Source organism: Lissotriton vulgaris, chromosome 2_1 (genome assembly GCF_964263255.1).
Source record: "Lissotriton vulgaris chromosome 2_1, aLisVul1.2, whole genome shotgun sequence".
Lineage (NCBI taxonomy): Eukaryota > Metazoa > Chordata > Amphibia > Caudata > Salamandridae > Lissotriton > Lissotriton vulgaris.
Window position 1 is genome coordinate 1,835,611,193 of NC_141687.1, and position 18,704 is coordinate 1,835,629,896.

Below are 18,704 nucleotides of genomic sequence, written 5' to 3' on the forward strand. Positions count from 1 at the left end.
ACGTTCCTAGGAGTGACAAAAGATAATTGTAAATAATAAGGTTCAATGGGAATTCCTTATGAATTACAAATTGATAAGGTACAACATTTACCAACCATATCCGCTATAAGACGACAGAACTGATTAACTAAATCTCAGTTTTGCGGGATAAACGCCTACTTCTGATATATATGTAAGTGTAACGTACAGGTCATTGGTCTGAATTCTCGCAGGGCACACTCAGTGATTTACTTTGTGGGTTTGTAATTGCTTCCCACTTGTTGTCTGGAACTACTCTAGCCAGCTTAACAATTTCTTCCTCGAGTCACAATCTGAAATACTTTACTCAGATTCAAGGTATTTCATTTTACAAATAAATACTTTTTAAAGGAAATCAACTTCAAATTATCATTACCCCCGCATATCCTAGTATACATTCATTCATGCAAACACAATGCTGATAAAACTTTACCAGATCACTACTTGCAGCCTGAGCAAAGACAAAGACTGTCCTCGTGGCACAGGTTCCAGTGTGAGAAACCAAGTTCTGAATATTACTAATTATTTCTCAGTAGAGCAGGAGCAACACAATAATGTGTATCTGCTGCAATGGAAAACTGAGCCAAGTACTTCCCAGGATTACTCTGGGTAATTCTACATGTGAATATGGGGGTATTTAAAAAGAGCGCATTAACCACTGTTGTGTTCGCTAAGACACTTGGCATGAAAAAAGAAATTCAAAGTGGGGTGATCACTTCAGGAGAAGGGCCAAGATTTAAATCCTTATCAAATGGAGCTTGGGCAAAAGGATCACAAAGGGATAAAAGATAAGAGCACCTGCCCAAAGAGGAGGCTTCCCTTTAAGAAAGTTATGGCTTGTCAATATAATGCACAATGGACCTTGCAAAGAGCATATTTCATTCAAAGTAATCATGGATTTTCATTTCAGAGTTTGCCAGAGGGAAAACTGCCTATACTCCAGCAAGATTCTCGCTGTGAATATTTTTGCTAAATGAAGTCCGGTTTAATCTGACCTACCCTTATTAAAGATTGCGAGGTTTCCCTCCATGTTTAGGAGAGCTTTGAATGCTAAAGTATGACTGAAAAGGTCTACTGTGGAAAATGGTAAAGTTACTAAAACATTTGAAAGGCAAGCTCTGAGAGCCCATTGACCTGTTGGGGCATTAAGAGACTTAACAACAGACCAAGCGAGGTCTTCGCCACTGACTTGTTTCTGGGACATGGTGGCCAAATTAGATTGAGAATGAAGTTTTTCTTGGCAGCTGTTTTGAAACCACATTTTAGGGAAGGTATGAACCTCGAGTAGTCGTTTTACCATCCACCCCCCTAGAAGCTTGCATGATGTCCTGGATAAAGAAAATCAATATGATCCCAAAACTGACATAATACAGGTTGTCAGACTGACAAAATAACTGGCAAGACCCAAAATGCTGCTGCAACAATGGATGCAGAATGGAGCCAGCACTGCGCTTAAAAATGACTAGACTGATTCCTCATCGCACTTCCAGAGAAATTCCTGATTGGGTGAAAATCAGCCAGAGGAGGACTACAAACGAATGACAGATAAACTGTGAAACAGCAGAGTGGGCAACAGTTCACAGACTAATTCTCCATTAGTCAGAAAATCATGAAGGCACCATGATGGACTGGTTTTCTTTCAGGCATAGGAGCATGATGACACAATGACGGACTGAGTCCCTGTCCTGCATAAGAACCTGAAGACACAATGATTGATTGATATGCTATTAGGTATAAGAGCATGAAGACCTAATGTAGATAGATATCCAATAAGGTGTATGAAGGTGAAGACACAAATATAAATTGACATCTACTGGAGATAGGAGGCTGAGGATACAATGATGGATTGTTCTCATAGAGCACGAAGACACAACTATGAATGTGACTCTTATTAGGCATGATGGACTGAGGCTCCATGAGGCTAAGAGCCTGAAGACACAACAATGGATTGATATCTTATCAAGACACAATGGTGCTCGAGATCAGAATGTCAGATTGACAGACTCCCAACCTGACAGATATAAAAGTAAACAGAATGACAGATTATCATTAAGACAGAACTGCATCCTAAATGGAGTCCTGATCAGGATTGAATTAACGTGAATACAACGATAGTGGGCACACAATTAGAAGAGCTTGAGGGAATAATGACAGATTTGTACTGACCAGAAATGTATTTCAAAATTTTCAGAACAAGACAAATATAGAATGATCATTCGAATCTGTATTAGACAGAAGTAAATGTGGACCCATCAAAAGGAGGTATATATTCAATTCCTATCTTTTTCATGTTCGCACTTTAGACACCCCCCATTGATTCCAAATAATCTAGGTTTTATTTCTTCAGGTACATCTTTATTAAATTGAAATTATTACCAAATGTACAGCAAGCCAAAACATGTTTCGAAGGGACATGACTTCTTCTTCAGGGCTTATTATTTTTCTTACATCAGTTTGTAAGATTTCTTGTTCATGATGATCTTTTATAAAAAAGAAGAAAGCGTAGGACTAGAACTCATAACAAGCGCAAGCTCTCGCAATGGAGGGGGTGGGCTTGCACTTCCAGTGAAGAGTGGTGGAGGCTTAGGGGGTGCCATTTGAATGTTCCAATAATATCTTCAAGTAAGAGCAGTACTGAATCAAGAAACTCCCGTTGGCACCCAGGCCTCGACTAGATACTTTAAAAAAAAACAAACATTTTTTCCTCATTCTGCCAATTCACTTGTTGGCTATACACCCTTTCCATCTCTGGTAAACCAGACCAGGTTGGAGTCATTCCACTCAAGAGTAAAAGCTGTTTCCACTTGCACCCTTCGCTGGTATGCCCGCAACACAAAAGGGAACAGGACCAATAGCTAATCATTGGCTTAACCATTGGAACCCAGGTTTTTTAATCCAGTCCACCAACTTAACCCATATTTTTTCTCGGCTGCTGGGATCGCATGCTATGTCATATTACTTATATTTACAACATTGTTTTTGCACTCCAGAAAAGGAGGTGGAACACCCGATTTCCATGATTTACAAATCTCCTGTCTTCCAAGGAGAATCACATAAAAAAATCTTGCATCTAGCCTACTAATGCAGGTAACATTATCTTGACATATTCCAAAAAATGCAAGTAGGGGGCTTACCCTCACCAAGATACCTGTGACTTCCGTTAAAAATACACACACCTCAGACCAAAATTTCGTGATCTCTGGGCATGTTAAGAACATATGGAAATCATCTGCTCAGGGATCTCTACATCTTGGGCATGCATAGTGTAGCTCTGAAAATGTTTCTAATCTTGCTGGGGACCAGTACACCATGTAGACAGTGAAGAGATGATTGTGTTTTAGATAGGCAGGTTTAACAATCTCTCTGAGCATTGCAAAGGAACCCATCCAAACTTCCCTCGAGTTTATATTCATCCCTTCATCTTCCCAGAGCTTTTGGATGTCTTTATCCAGATAGATCGTCTTCTGCGTTAACCAAAGTGTGATACCAAAATGCAACCTCCTTCTTAACAGTGCCAGTTTTTGTTGCTTGATCCAACCAGGAATCATCATCCACCTCATCCCAATTGTGACTTACCCTCCACACAGAAAGCTGGTAATACTTAAACCAGGTTAGTAAACTCACTGTTTCCCAACCTACTAACTCGGTTCCCAGCTTCAGGTCTCCCCTGCGAGAAATTCCTGCGTTCTTTAATGGGAGGCTAAGTGAATCATTCAAATACTCCGGGGTCCCTGGTGAGTCCCATAAAGAGGACCTGGATGAATAGTAGGAAATTCCTATCTTTTTCTAGATACAGACCCATACTTTCAGACTTTCAGAGCCTCCAATAAAATCTTCAATCTTAACTTTTTTTTAACTTTGGGTCCCTAAACTTAAATAAGAATTGATCCTGCCCCTCACTCAGCTCACTAAGCATTACCCCAAAGAGGATTCCTATTGCTGAGCTATCAGCTTTGTATAAAAGCATCCAACAGTTCTTAAAGAAAAAAGCATGCCCATAGGTCATCGGGCCGGGTAGAGCCAGCCCACCCTTCTCCAATCTCCTCCTTAATCTTTTTCAAGATATGCGAGAACCCTTTGAGGCCCAGATAAAGCTACCTAGCCTTCCTTGTAGTTTAGAGATCTTGGCATTATAATTACACAGAAATTAGCGGAAGGTACTACTATGAATTGGAAAAAGATCAGCCAGGAGGTAGGGAGATTGTTGGTTAGGTGGGTGGGCAAATCTCCCCCTAAATTTGTATGGTAGGGTAAACCTTATTAAGATGATTATTTTACCAAAAATAATTCAACACCATTATTATTTGACAAAGGGGAGATCGCTCGACTAGATACTTTAACATACTAAGTACAGTGGACAGCTTTATTTCCAGATCTTGCAGAGATAGGAACTGTTACCTGCAAAATAAGTTTAGATGTGTTTATGACATATGAGAAATCATTTATAAAACATTGAAATGAAAAACATCGAGCTCAGAAAAATCGGACATCTTTATTTCGATGTTTCATGTAGGGAATAAAAAAATGGAGGACTTGTGTAACAAAAATAAAATTAAAAAATATGCAATCCCACCAGACGCACAAATGAAAAAAATAGCATGAGTAGGAAGGTCAATAGCAGCAAAACAAAAGGATGAACTGGAAAGAGGAGCAGAGTGGTGAAATAGGAAACAGGAAATTCCGGGGGAAGGGAATTCCATCGAACAAACGTACCAGGAGAAAAAGAACAGTCACTTGCCCCAAAACAGTGTAGCAAACATGAAAGTCTTTAAATGTGGTTTGTTCTCCTGAAATTTTCTTAAGCCTACTATAAACATGATGCCAACATTTCCCTTCACAGACACATAAGTGAATAGTACTTACAAAGAGTTAAACAAGTTCAGAGTTCTTTCCAATCATACCAGAAACTATACAGATGTCACTTACATTTTTGGAAGAAGCCTTATTATAAATATGTGTACCAAGCCAGCGAAATTAATACCTATCAGTGGAGGTTAGCATGAGTTTTCCTTTTCCTACTGAGGGATCACTGAAGTAAAACCTATTGCTTCCCTTTCCCATGTATATTCCCCACCATTTTCCATATTTAAAGGAGATTGAAAGGGTCTAATTCCAACTGCTTAAAAGCTACAAAAAAATAATATGTTTACAAATGGCTAGTCCAGAGTTTCTCAAAATCTATAACCTACTTTTAATTCTCACCAATTCCCATATTTTCAATACTCCTAAATAAAACACGTTTGAAAATAGTCTTCATTTTATTTTTTAACTAAAAAATAACATTTATTAACAAGAACTACTGATTTTTTAAACTTCTAAATAACTGCTGTAGTTTTTTTAAAGGATTCCAATTATTTCAGCTTCATGAATATGTGTGTACCTTTAAAATAACCATTAATCCCCTAATTTAATCGTTTGTATACATTTTAATTTATAATTCAAGCTCCTTAATATATGACTTTAAAAAACGATCCTAACGTTTAAAAACTAAAATAACCAGTGATTAATTTGTCCTGATTGGTGCTGGTTATCCACAGGGGCACTCATTTAGGGGCCCAGCTGCTTTTGACAGCACATTAATCTTGCGTAAACAGTACAAGGTTGGTGCATCCTGTTTCCACAACGGGAGAAAGAACTAGAGAGAAAGGACGTCTGTGTGTGCGGTATTTAAAAGCACACCTTGGAAAAGGCCCCTATTGTAAACATGCTTATTTCCTTCTCAGCAGTGTGTGCAAGAACGTTTGGGTAATCCAGGTCAATGATGCATTCACTGTTGCAATGCACACGTTTTACTTCATGTTGCATGGTATGTGTGTTCCTGCTTCCTAAGAGAAGAGTGTTATCCTCTCCCAGATGTTGTGTGTTTGTAGCTTTGTTTTTCATGCAACATGCCAGCCTGTATAACGCTTTCTGCGAACAATGTTGCCTCTTGGTGTCAGCGTGAGCTCGGGAAGTGGATGGGTGTATAAGGTGGCACGGAGGCTGAAAGCAGTTCCAGTTAAGGACGGTCGCAGTCACTGTCTCATGAAGAAGCTCTTACTCCATGCTCATCCGATCCTTGGCCTCTGCACTGCCCACAGAGGAATAGCCATATTTCTGCCAAATAGAATTATGCTTCTATGGAAAAGTGTGAAAAGTAATAACGCAACTTTCGAAATATGGAAAGCGCCACGGGAATTTTTTCTTGGAGAACAGATCCTCTCCCCCTCCCCCACCTCCTATCCCCACCAAACTCCCCTTCTGGGAATCTGGTTCACTCGCTACAATGTAGCTTTCACATTCTTTATGCAGGCATCAGATATTATCAGTGACTGAAGTGGGTGGTGTCAGTAAGCACTGTCCTCTTCAGAATAATTTTGGGCTGGTATTTTTTTAAAAAAAGTATAAATTAAGCACTGTAAATAACTATTGCAATTAGTGAATGAATAGATAGGTTTTTAAAAAGTAAATCCTTAAAATTCTAATTTTCATCTCAGTTTTGACTCCCTTTCAACAAGTTCATCTTGTAGTTAATTACTGATTATTGTGACTGTTTGTTAAGTTGATTAGTCCATCAGTTCTTTCTCTTAGTAGCACCCTAATACGTTATATAACGTAGTTATTAACAAACATAACTTGTTTAGTCAAAACTATTTCAGAAATTAAAGGTACACTCCAATGCTTTTTACGAAAGACAAAACATTTTACCACATAGACGTGCCAGATTTCTTCGGTCGAGGTCGGTGCAAACCTGCCGGATATGTTTCGCACACAAGCAAAAACATGAATGAATCTTATTCCTGAGTAGTGGAATGTTGGGCTCTTTTTCAACACTACTAATCTCTCAGGAGTTCCCATGGTATTGGTCTCATTTACAGGTATTGTGCCATGCCACGTCCAGTCCAATTATTTGAATCCACACCATGTTAATACCTGTATTTCATTTTGCTTTCTCTCTCCATGCAAGGTGCATTTTGTATGATTATGTGATTAGTCCTACTCGAGGGTGGATTTCCTGCTGTAAAGTAACCATGTGAGTTTAAGAAGTAGTTTTGAGAGCAAGACTTACCAGAAAGAGAGTAGTCTGTGTTGGTCAGGCGCATGCCGGGGGTGTAGGATACGCTTGGCATGTCATGGCCTTTCTCCTGCTGTCTCCTGCGGTACCAGACGAAGATGGCCAGCATGGTAGTGATGATGAGCAGAAGGATGATGATCCCAATGATGGCGCCAACCGAGTGTCTCTCAGAGACTAGCGCAGGGCTGATCTTGGTGTAGGGGTTCAGCTCTTCCATCATTAGGGCCGCTGTAAGAACCCAGAACACACAATAAATTTACCCACAGAACGAGCAGTGGCATGCTGCAAGGCTAGCAGAGAGGCAATGAAGACCACACCAGGCTGGCTTACTGGACTGGGCTGTGAGGTCCACATCTCACAGGACAGTAGGAGTGGCATGGGGGGCCTGGTGCAAACCTTAGGGGGGCAACAGGTGAAAGTGGGACTTACACTTGAGGATTAAAGCAGGAGTTTCAAATCTGGACAAACCTGCTGAATTCATTATTTTTACACGCCTGAACCAAGCACCTTCAATGGATCTCATATAATGTTTTCTCTAAATAAGTGGTTGAAGAACAGCAGTCTCACTCGTTGCCCTAACTCTGGCTTCACACTAGAGGCCAGAGTTAGGGGTTTCTCTCATTGCCACATGACTTGGAAAGAGCATCATCCATTCTCAATTATTAGCCTCACACACCGCCTCATGTGCATCAAACACGTCTCAATCATTCCAGGCAGGAATTGCTTTCTTCAAACTAAATCCAGTTCTAGTCATTCCTCCATTTTTTGCCTCTTATTCTGAAATGAGGTGCACCCGTTTCCCATCACTTCCATTATACACTTGAATGGATCCTCACTCATGCTGCCTCAATGCATCATTCAATTTACTGGAGCCTAACACATTCCCTATGTCACTGGTCTCACACCATTCACTGCATTCTCATTCATGCCCCATGTGCTGGTCTCATTGGTTTGTTGCAGCCTTTTAATTCCTTGTAAATAGGGCGCAACGTGGCGCATTTGTTACACCATCGGTGCATCACAAAAAGTGCTGCAACAGTGGCGTAAAAGTGTCACAAGGCCTCAATAAGGCCCTTGGTATGACGGAACCCTGGGAGTTCTGCTTTTGCCTGCTGCTATTGTGGACTGACCAACCCAGGTTACGCTGGTATACCCAGGGTGAGGTCAACTGAGGTTCAGACAGGTCTGGCAATGTCTGTTGAAAACATGCAAGGCTTGACCTTGCCTTCTGATATTTGAAGGACCTTGGTTAAGCCTGCTAAACTACAATGATGGTTGCTATTCGCCTATTGCGCCATTACTGTGCTTCCTGGGGCCAGGTGTGCCCATGTAACATCTGCTGAAGCTTGTGAGCACTAGTTATGGCTATTGAGCCTTGGATATCTGGCTGAAGTCTGGCGGCCCCAGGGATGTCTACTTCGTTATGGTGACAAATTCATACACCTGTGCAGCCAGGGTAATCCTCGGTTATAACTTTCAGGGTCTGCTGACCTCAACTATGTCTTTTGAGGACTGATAGCCCCCCGTAATGCCTGTTTAGGACTGTTTGTCCAATTATGCTCGGTGGTAAACCCAGATTGAGATTGCTAAGAGTCCAGTAAACATTGGCTATGCCTCCGAAGGGCCTAGTGAATTATGTGAGTGCATGCAAAGGCCTTGTGAACCCTGGTTGTCAGTCCCAGTTATGCATGCTGATATATAGATATTGTCTGCTGATGTTTGAGCCCAGCATGGCTGCGACAAGAGGGTAACTGCTAGTTATACTGATGGCCTGCTTGCCCTCAGTTATGTTTGGTGAACCTGATTTTCTATGAGCCAGGTGGGTGCTTATGATTTGTGTAGCTATTGGATGTGTACAATTTATGCTTGCTAAGAGTTTAGAAAGCGCCTGCTATGTCAGCTAGTGTCAGGTCAATCTTGGGTGAGCCTGACTTCGGCTTTATTACCTACAGCTATGCATGCTGAAGACCTGTGAATCCTGGTAACCTCCTCCAATTTCCTTGGATTCCTATTATGCCTGCTTAGTCCTTGTGAGCCCTGGTTATAACTGCTACAGGCCTTAGCTCGCACAGTTAGACTTGACGATGACTGGTGCACCTCAGGCATGCATAGTATGACGAGATGAGTGAAGTATATGCTGGCTACAACCAGGTAAGGGGAAGTCCATTCTATGCCACTTGGGGGGTCAGTCCTGGCATGCTGAAGCTATGGCTATATTGTGAACCCTAGTTATGTCTGTTGGAGAATGCAGAACCCCAAATATATCTGCTGATGCCTGGTAACCGTAATCTTCCTGAAGGCTAGGTGAGCCCCAGTAATGGATGCTGATGTCTGGTGTTTGCAGAGTGTATGTGTGTAGTACTGAGAAAAAGAAGCATACCTTGGTCACACCTGATGCCTTTGAAGCCTGTGCTACAGTAACAGGTCCCCGTCACGTGGTCGCAAGTGGCATTGTTCATACATTCGCAGAGCTGCTGACAGCCGTATCCAAAGGCTCCTGGAGGGCACTCTGCGAAGCAACAGAAAGCAGGATTACCACCACCACCACTCAATCTATCCCTCATCTAGCTCCTTGTCTGAAGGGCCAGATAGAGCAAACCCAACGTCAAAGCGAAATTAATGCCCAAAAAACACTCCGAGAGCAATTAGGTATAAGTGATGCAGATGTGCCTAAGAGTAACTAAAAATAATTCAGTATGGCCCAGAAATCACACTGTGCATAGTACCTCTCTACTGCACCTACCGAAAATCCAATCTAACACAGCATTTAGGGAATCTGTCAGCCGCGGTCGGTGCAGGTAACAGCGGTGGGGCGATGGAGCCGTGTAAGGGGAGATTCCGAGGGATGATGCTGAGGGAAAATTAATTATTTACTAAATTTGTCCTCAGCATTGTCCCTCGGAATCCCTCTTTACATGGCCCCACTGCCCAACTGCTGTTACCTGCTCGGACCGTGGCTGGAATCTGCCAAAATAAGCTTCTTTGGCAGATTCCAACCCTGCCTCTCTTCACCATTCCACTTAGAATTCTTTTTAATTCAGGATGATAGCATTTCAAAATTTTCAGAACCCCGAAATTCAAGTTTCAAACTAAAATCAAGAATTCCCAGATTCTGGGATTTGAGGCTCAGTGGTGCCCAGCCTCATGCCACAGTGACTACAGCAAAAACAAGGTGATGGAAGGAATGCTTCAATTAATCTCAGCCACTGGCTATCACTCGGGCTACATTCCAGATCACTGCTTTTCCCCCAAAGTGCCAGTCTAAACAGAGACATGCCTTATGCAAATTATACTTGGTGCTGCTCCAATAGGGACCACCCAGCATGAACTGCTGGTGCCAGGCCTCCTCCAGATGGGACACAGGCATACCACAGACCGGCCTCGTCCGCCAGGTGTAGCTTGGGTCCTATGGCACAATGAGCACGAGACTGAGATGCAGCCCTGAGTAATTACCGGTGGATGAGATGAATTCAGGCATTCCACCCTTCAGTTTTTCGTTTACTTTAGTGTGGCAGGTATGCTCAGATGTGGGTCCCTTGCTCACTGTACCACTGGAACCAAGGTGCACCCAACTGAAAAAGGCCCAAACAGGCCAAAACTCATCTCTGGTCGATTGTGGTCAGGTCCAGAGAAGACCTGGTTTGGCAGTTCTGGCTGGACTGCTCCTGCTGGCACAGGACCAGGGCTGATTTGCATATGGCTGGATATAATATGAGGTAGCATAGTGGGTGGAAAAAAAAAAGAAAATGATGGACTGGGATGCTGCTGGGTAATTACCAGAGGCTGTGGTTAATTCAAGCATTCCATGCATCACCTTCTCGTATTCTTCATTGCACAGCGTGGCGATGAACTCAGGTGGTGAAAGAGACAGACTGATCTGCCAAGGTCATTTGAGGTCGGACCTCCCAGACAGCCACGATTTAACATCACAATCACCAAAATGCCGCGTTTCACCGTCTTGGGCTGCAGTCACACTCATGCTGTGTAAATAGTCTTTCTGTCGCTGCAAAAAGTTCTGAACAAACAATTTCATCTCGGTACTGTTTGTAAATAGATTTTAAAACGATTTGGATGAATAATTTATCCCCAAAAGCAAACACTGCGTTATTCTCTTGCAGCAGCGACGTGCCGACCTTTAGAAGTTTGGAAGGCAACTCGCTGAAGGTTATAGGAGCGGGATCGAATCACAGCCGCTTCTGACTTCATCAAAGACATAAATTCATAATGACGCTTTATTATTCCCAGGAAGGCGAGGAGTATCGGCGGCATCCCGCATGTTAATGCTACTGTATACGTGGTGCCTGATAAAAGTTGGACTATCTCTCTGTCTTTTGTTGCCTGGAAGGCCATTTTCAGGCATGGGACAGGTGTGCGTCCAGATGGGGCAGCCTCTCTTTTGGCAATCTGTGGAGAGAGGAACGTAGGCCGCCATATTGAAACCAGGCAGGGGTCTACCGATTTCCCTGTCAGCCTCATAGACACATTCAACTTCTTACAGCCCTTTATGCAACTGGCCGTAGGGGAGTGGATTGGGGCAGGCGTTCAGTTGAATAAATTGCGAGGAGGAGGGGGAAACTGAATAGCAGGGGCAAAACCAGGGCCTAGAAATCCTTTTTCCTGCACAGGGGTCTCAAGAGAAAATTTTACCTTGGTTTCACTGCACCCCAAAAGACATTCCAAGATTGTCACAGACAACTTACTCTGTTCACAGTGTTTCCCAGTGAATCCGGTGCGACAGGTGCACTGGCCTGTGATGTGGTCGCAGTCAGCACCGTTCTGGCAATGACAGATGTTGGCGCAGTCTTTTCCATAGAAGGCAGCTGGGCACCCTGTGAAAAGGACACTGTGAGGCACTCTTGAAGCAATGTGCGTAACAACTACAATAAAGCCACCATAGCTTGCAAAGAACAGAACAGCTGCAGCAACAATGCATGCAATAAGCAGAACAATGGCGGAGGTGGAAGCACAAGCGACACAAAGACAACTGAACCTCCTCTGGCAAAGTTTGCAACAAAGAAACAACTATGGTCAATTTATCCATGCCCTTAAAGCAAACACAACCGTTCTACACTATCAATATGTGTAAAGTCTACCAGGCCACTAACCACCAGCTTTAGTGGATGAAGTTTTGTGTCCTGAAACACCCAAAAACTCAGGGTAGCTGTCAAGGCTAGACAGACATTGGACTCAGGCTCCTAGAACCAATCCCTCTCCTTCTCTTGTGAAACACCCCCTTATTCTCCTCCCTTAACCGAAGTCCTGCAAACCTGCAACCTATACACACGAATGCCATGTGGCTGATGTGTTTGTCTATCAGGCAAGTGGCGCAAACTCCAAAGACAACAGCTACAGCGAACAAAGCAAAGTACACAACAAGGACAACTACAGACCGACTTGTTGGAAGTATTACAACTAAAGTAACACTAACAAAACACACATTGAAGACGGAAAACAAGTACAACTGTGTGTGACATTGAAGCATCGAGTATGATAATTACAGTTTGGTCCACAATCTGTGCAAATGGACTACTGCGCCCACAAACCTTTCAGTTAGGTCAACAACCAGAGTTAATCCAGCAATGTGGAAAATGTACATGCAACTACATCTGTAGTTCCAACTACAGTTGTACCAGAAAGAGTGTGAAATGAGGACAAAAAATACAGATATGTTGGCAAAGTGAACGAGGAGAAGAGCCAGCTGCCGCTGTATTGACAACATGCCACAGGAGCATCAGAAATGAACAAGAGGAGGACAATGACAGCTTTGCTGAGAGTGACGGCGAGAGGCAGATTGACCTAGGGAGAAAATGGAATTTGTCCCACCCTAGTCAGCACCTCAGAAAGGTGGATGGGGTTTTAGATGGGGCAAATGTAAGACTTTAGTTAGAAAAGAAAGAAATCGCAAACACTGCTTCAAATACTTGAATTTATCCTTGAAGTCTTTGTAAACATATTTTTTCCATATTGTTCCTTGACATATATTGTCTACCCACATATGACATATTACACATGTATGTTCCGAGATTATAAAAGCTTCCCAACCTTGGGGCTCCCTCTGTGCCCTAGAAAAGAGCAGAGCCGAGTCGTCAAAGATACTCTTTTAGATTCCTCTTCGACGACATTGTTGTCCATATTATGTTTGCATTCTGGATTGGACCCCATGACAGATGGCTCTTCTTTCTAGGGTAACCAGGAAAAGATGTGGGATGCTTCAACCAGAAGACAAAAATGAACCTGGTCTCTTCAATGCATCTTCCCATCACAGTCCTGCACACCCAGCCAGGCAAAGCTCTTCTCAATCCCAGTGTCAGGCTGGAGACAAGAAGTGTGCTGCTCTGTCTTTTGGATGTTGTGGTGCGAGTCCACAGAAGCCACGGAAACTGGGAGAACGTTTTTTGTATGCTCATGTATGTGAAACAACAACAGCCATATTGGCATAGCAAATGTGACATTGCTTCTAATGCAAGCAAGCAATATTGCCATACCTCCCCTAGTTTGGTACTAAAAAACTGTTATGCTGAGGTGCGGTGGGCTCCTCAGAGACCTAGGCCCCGGTGCCACTGCACCTGCTGCACTTTTAGTAGCTACATCCCTGAGATGAGTCAGGCTCTGACTCTATTGTCTACAGAATACATCATCTCGTGCTCTGCTGACTTTTCATCAGGTTGTACTAGGGCATGAATATCCTCATGATGGCACCGCCATGCACACTGTAAAGCAGGTGGCCAGCTTCAGGTGTGACAACTATTTGGTGAACGAAGGATGTGCGTTCCTATTGACAGGTTGATGTGACCTCTTCTGTTTCTTTTGCTCTTGGTTTTCTCTCAATAGACAGCACTTAAATGTAGAGCCTTGCTTTTAAGTTTAAAGGTCAAAGTTATGCACAGAGAGTCAGAATTAAGTGTAAAGCACACGGTTAGAGGGTCAAAGTTGCCTGGCAATATTTCCCTATGCTTTTATTCTTGACTTTCTAGTTGGTGAAGCTGACTGGTAGTCCTTTGTCTCTTTTGTACAAACCTTGGTATGTGTAGGGTAATGTACTTTATCTGCAGAAGCTGACAGAGAAAATCCAGTGCTGCAGATAAAGTTCTATTTACTTTTGAGTGTCTGAGTTCACACGCCACCCTTTGTCCTAATGGATTGATTGGCCCAGATTGACTAAAGGTTTGTGCTGGTGCTCACGTTGCATGATGCAAAGCATCTCAAAGCTGTGCAAACAGCTGCGATGGGTCAACTTTCATGCACAAACATTAATATGTAGATGAGCAGAGCCCACAGCCTGCAATGTCTGCACTGTGGAGGGCGGGCGCTTTCATACACAATATTTGTGAATGTCCACCTATAGCGAGATACTAGGCCAGCACAGCCAGAGAGAGGAGGAATCCTGGAGGTGGCAGTCCCTGTGGAAGCACAGTTCCCCCTGCTGGATGTCCCAAGCAATGTTGATCTCAGTCGCGCCCATCTCCTGTCAGGGGCGGCTCCTCCGTTTGAGCAGAGGTGCGCCACCTCAAAAAGAAAAGCCCCAGGCCAGAGCTGGAAAAAAACTGGTAATAAAGTGTATTTATTACCATTTTCTTTTTCAGCAACCGACCAGTCACAAATCGAGTGACAGGATGGGGAATAGCCAGTGCTGCTGAGTACAGCAGGAAAGTTGTGAGCTTTAAAATGCGCATGTCTCTTTGGACGGCTGTCTTACGCCGGCCGGCCGGACATGTACCTTTTAAACTTTTCTAACCGAATTGTCTTAGACAACTGGGTTAGAGAAAGCGCAGGCCTCCAGTGCTCTGGCGAGCGGAGTGAAGCCTCTCCCTCCAATCATGGTGCTGCTCCCATGCTGGTGAGAGCAGCGCCAGAATTGGTTAGGGGAGTTAGCTGGGTCCCGCATGGGTGCCTGCCTTTAGAGAAGACCGTAGGAGGAGGACGTTGCGTCACACAGGAAGGTAAGTGTATTTTATTTTAATTTTTTTGCCCCCTCACCATTCTCGGTACATGCCAGCCGCCACTATCTTCTGTTTTGGACTCTTGGTTTCATGCTCATAAAAAAAGGTGTAGCCAAGATGTGGGGTCGACCACGAGCGCCTGCTAAACAACAGCGGATCATGGGGATGGACCAATGTATGGAGGCGGAGAGGGAAGTTTACCCGAGTAGAGGTTGTCCCAAGATATTAGATAGTATATGGAGTAGATGGAGAAAGTATTGTGGTTTGGGAGCAGGAGTCTGGGGTCATCCACACGAGCAGAGACGTAGAGAGCTTGATACTGAAGGAGGAGTCCCAATATGGAACGCAGGGCATCCAACCGAACTGAGGGAGGAGGAGAGGGGTGGGGGAAGAAGGCAACTCTCGGTTGCTACAGTGCTTAACAAGGCTCAGGCGCGCAACACCCATTGGGCTCACTGGGCTTCAGCCCGCGCCCCCCCCCCCCCGTCGCCTCCTCTGCCCGGGCTAAGGTGACATGCACTGAAATGATTCACTGCCGCTGCGCATCCGATCCAAGAATGAGATTTTTTTTAATGCTTTCTGAAAGGCCCAGCAGCCCGAGCCAGACAGCCAGCCTCTGAACAGTTTCAGCGAGTGAACCCCCCTTGTTGTCCTTTAGAGTGGCATGGAGGTATAATCCTTTCCTGAAGGGAGGGATTTCACCTAAGCACTTGATGTATTGTGAGCATGGGGTGTGAAGTGCACAGCAGGGGTAAAGGGCTGGCCAGTGCAGGTGACGCTTTTCCTTTGTAAAGGAATTTCTGCTGGCATCATAGCCCAGGGTGTGCTGTCTGTGCACTTGTATAGATGTGTATTCCATACAAGTGCGCCGACAGCAAACCCTGGGCTATGCTACCAGAAATTATTTTAAAATGGAAAAGTGTCACCTTCACTGCCATCCCTTTGCCCCTGCTGTCTGTGCACTTGGATGGAATTCACATCCACTGCACTGCTCACCAGATAAATGGTGAACAGGGCCATGGATCTGTCTATTTTTGCATCCAAAGGCACCCACAAAGAAGCAGAGGAGGCCCAGGCAAGGAGAAACCAGGAAACATTTGACCCACACCTGTCTACTCTGTGAGACTTCGGGAGGGGCTGGATGCCAGGACGCAGTGCTGCTGAGCAGCCAGACTCCACAGTATAGAATCAGAAAAGCAGGCAGCATTTTTTTATGTAAGTTCCAGTAACTTTAATGCATTTTTCAGCGAAGCATTACCTACTGCCTGCATATATAGGTTACTGTGAATGTTGTTCTTGCCTTACATACATGGAAACGTCAAAGAGGATAGTCCCCGTCGAATATGCAAATGTAATGTTAATTTTTTGGGGTGCTAGTGGGTAACTTTAGGGTACAGGGTGGGTGTGGGTTTTAGTGTGCCAGGGAGTCAGTTCAGTTCAGTTCAGTTTTAGCTTTATTCGATTTTTGTTTAAAATCATTAAAGCATACATTTAAAAACACTCATGACAAGAGTTACATACAAAAGTACAAAAATGGCAAAAAGATAAAACATTTGTCCATGTTGCATGAATAAGTTCCTTTTTTTCATAGTAGAATTCATGATTTTCCATACCCATGGCCAATGTACATTGATACGGGGTGATTGAAGGCGGAAGAGCCATGGCCACACAGTGCACGGGTGTTTCTGCCCTTCGGGTAAGCTGACTCTGCCCTTAGTTTTAGTTGAGGGGTATATACCGCGCTAGGATAAAAGTCGCATAGGTCCCAGATGGATATAGGGCCAACACCTTCACGGGGGTACAAAGTTCGCTGGTAGGGAACGACTGAACTGCTTCTAAATTTTATTAGAACAAGGTCACCATCAATATCTTTTTGTAGGGGGCCTAGCCAGCCCACCCTTCTAACAGACATGATGGTACCGTCAAAACCTAGGGGCAGGGGCCTGTTTTTAGTTAACCAATACGTGACTTTGTTAAGTAGTGAGGTAGTGTGGCTCACTGGTTAGAGGCGGCAGACCCGAGAGCAGAGGACGGCCCGGAACCAGGGTTCGATTCCCGGTGCGGCAGGTTTCTGGACCAGGGTCAGTGGACTCGATAATTCTCTCGCCTCGGTGCCCACTCTGATCAGCGATCACACTCGGCAACTCTGGGCATTAGCTTGCCTCATCTTCACTAACGGCCCCACCAGACTGCCGGGGATGCCTGGTCTCACCCTGGAGATACCCATTAAGGGACCATCTCTCAGGGAAGCCAGGAAGGGTTTCGCAGCGGTCGAAGCGCCTTGGGACCCTCCGGGTAAGTAGTGCGCTATATAAATGCCTATACATTTACATTTACATTAAGTAAGTCTTGTTCCCGCTCAGTTTTTCCATGTTTGATTGCTGGGACTCCCGCAAGAACACACACAAAGGGTGCAGTTTCCGGGGGTAGCTGTATGTGCTCTACTCTTGAAGCAGTATATTGTAAAGGGACCCGGTTTGTGGTTAGCTTTAGGTGCATTGGGGGGTGGAAGGATAGGAACTAGGGGATGAGTTTGATTATTACTGTTTGTACCAGGTGGGTTGGAACAGATTGATGTTACAGATTTTTCAGTGCGAGTTTGGTTGGCCTTAATGCATTTCTCTAATCCCAACAGCCTATCCTCTAGGGTGGTAATTTTGACAATCAGTGGAGAAATGAGTGAGCTAACCATTTGTTCAATCTGGGACAGAAAGTTCGAATTGAAGGAGGTTACCAATTGGTCTATTTTTCTTCCAGTTTTAGAAGGGAGTTAGTTGCAGTCAGTGGAGAGCTAAAACACAGTTTTTGTTGTTTTGGTTTATTCCCTGTGGGCTTGACTCCATCCCACTTCCTTTTGCTTGATGAGGACTGGGGAAAAACTGTGTTTGGTGTATTGACATTTTTGGGTTGGGGAAGTTGTACCAGGGGGCTGGCGATTGGGCTTGACGTACTCGTTTGTTTAGCGAGGCAAGGGGAGGAACTTTTGATTTCATTTCTGGCTTCCACAGTGGCATACCTTGTTTTGCAGAGGGAATTTAGCTCGTCCAGCAGCGAGAGGTGTTGCACTATACCATTCGTTGGGTCGGGCGGTTGGTTGGTGGATATGCTAGACTTGGGAGGTTCATTCGTAATGGCGGTGGGTGGGGATGGCCTACATAGAACTTGTGACCCTGAGTGCAAGCCTCTCTGGCTGATAGGTTTATTGGTCACCCCTTTGTGAGTCGTCATGGTGTGTGCAAAAGCAAATGTTAGGCTATAACAAGGCCTCAAAGAGATCTGGGGGTATTAGAGAATTTTCAACTAAAGTCCAGTTTGTAGTCCCTTGCCAGAATGTCAGGAAGGTTAAAAAGTTGTTACCTTAGCAGTGTGATGAAAACAAGGGGGGTGGCCCCGTCCCATCCTCCTCATGCCTCTGAGTGCCACAGAGGGCCTGCCCTTTGCCCGGGCTTAGCCCCGGGTGCTGACCCGCGCGCGATCCCGCGACGCGGGGGCTGGACTGCTTTTCAAGCGCCTCCTGGCGCGAAATGTCAATGGGCGGCGTGTCGCACCGCTATGGCGCCTGGGGAATGTAGTCTGCAAGGAGTTTCCAAGGGCCGGTATACCCCCCCTCGTTCGGCGGCCGCGGATGAGGCTTGCGGCGGCTGAGGGGAGGTATGGAAGGAAGATGCCCCCCGCCGAAAACTGCAGGAACA

At 44.5% G+C, this 18,704-nt stretch overlaps 1 protein-coding gene across 2 annotated transcripts in view; it reads right to left on the reverse strand.

Annotated features, from left to right (window-relative positions):
• MEGF11 (multiple EGF like domains 11) overlaps positions 1-18,704 on the reverse strand; it is a 1,355,792-nt gene that overhangs the window by 98,700 nt on the left and 1,238,388 nt on the right. For both annotated transcript variants that reach the window (XM_086957988.1, XM_086957987.1), the window contains exons 17-19: positions 11,773-11,901; positions 9,453-9,581; positions 7,067-7,300 (exon numbers count right to left, since the gene is read on the reverse strand). In XM_086957988.1, the coding sequence (XP_086814114.1) occupies positions 7,067-7,300; positions 9,453-9,581; positions 11,773-11,901 (492 nt within the window). The remainder of the gene's footprint in view (positions 1-7,066; positions 7,301-9,452; positions 9,582-11,772; positions 11,902-18,704) is intronic.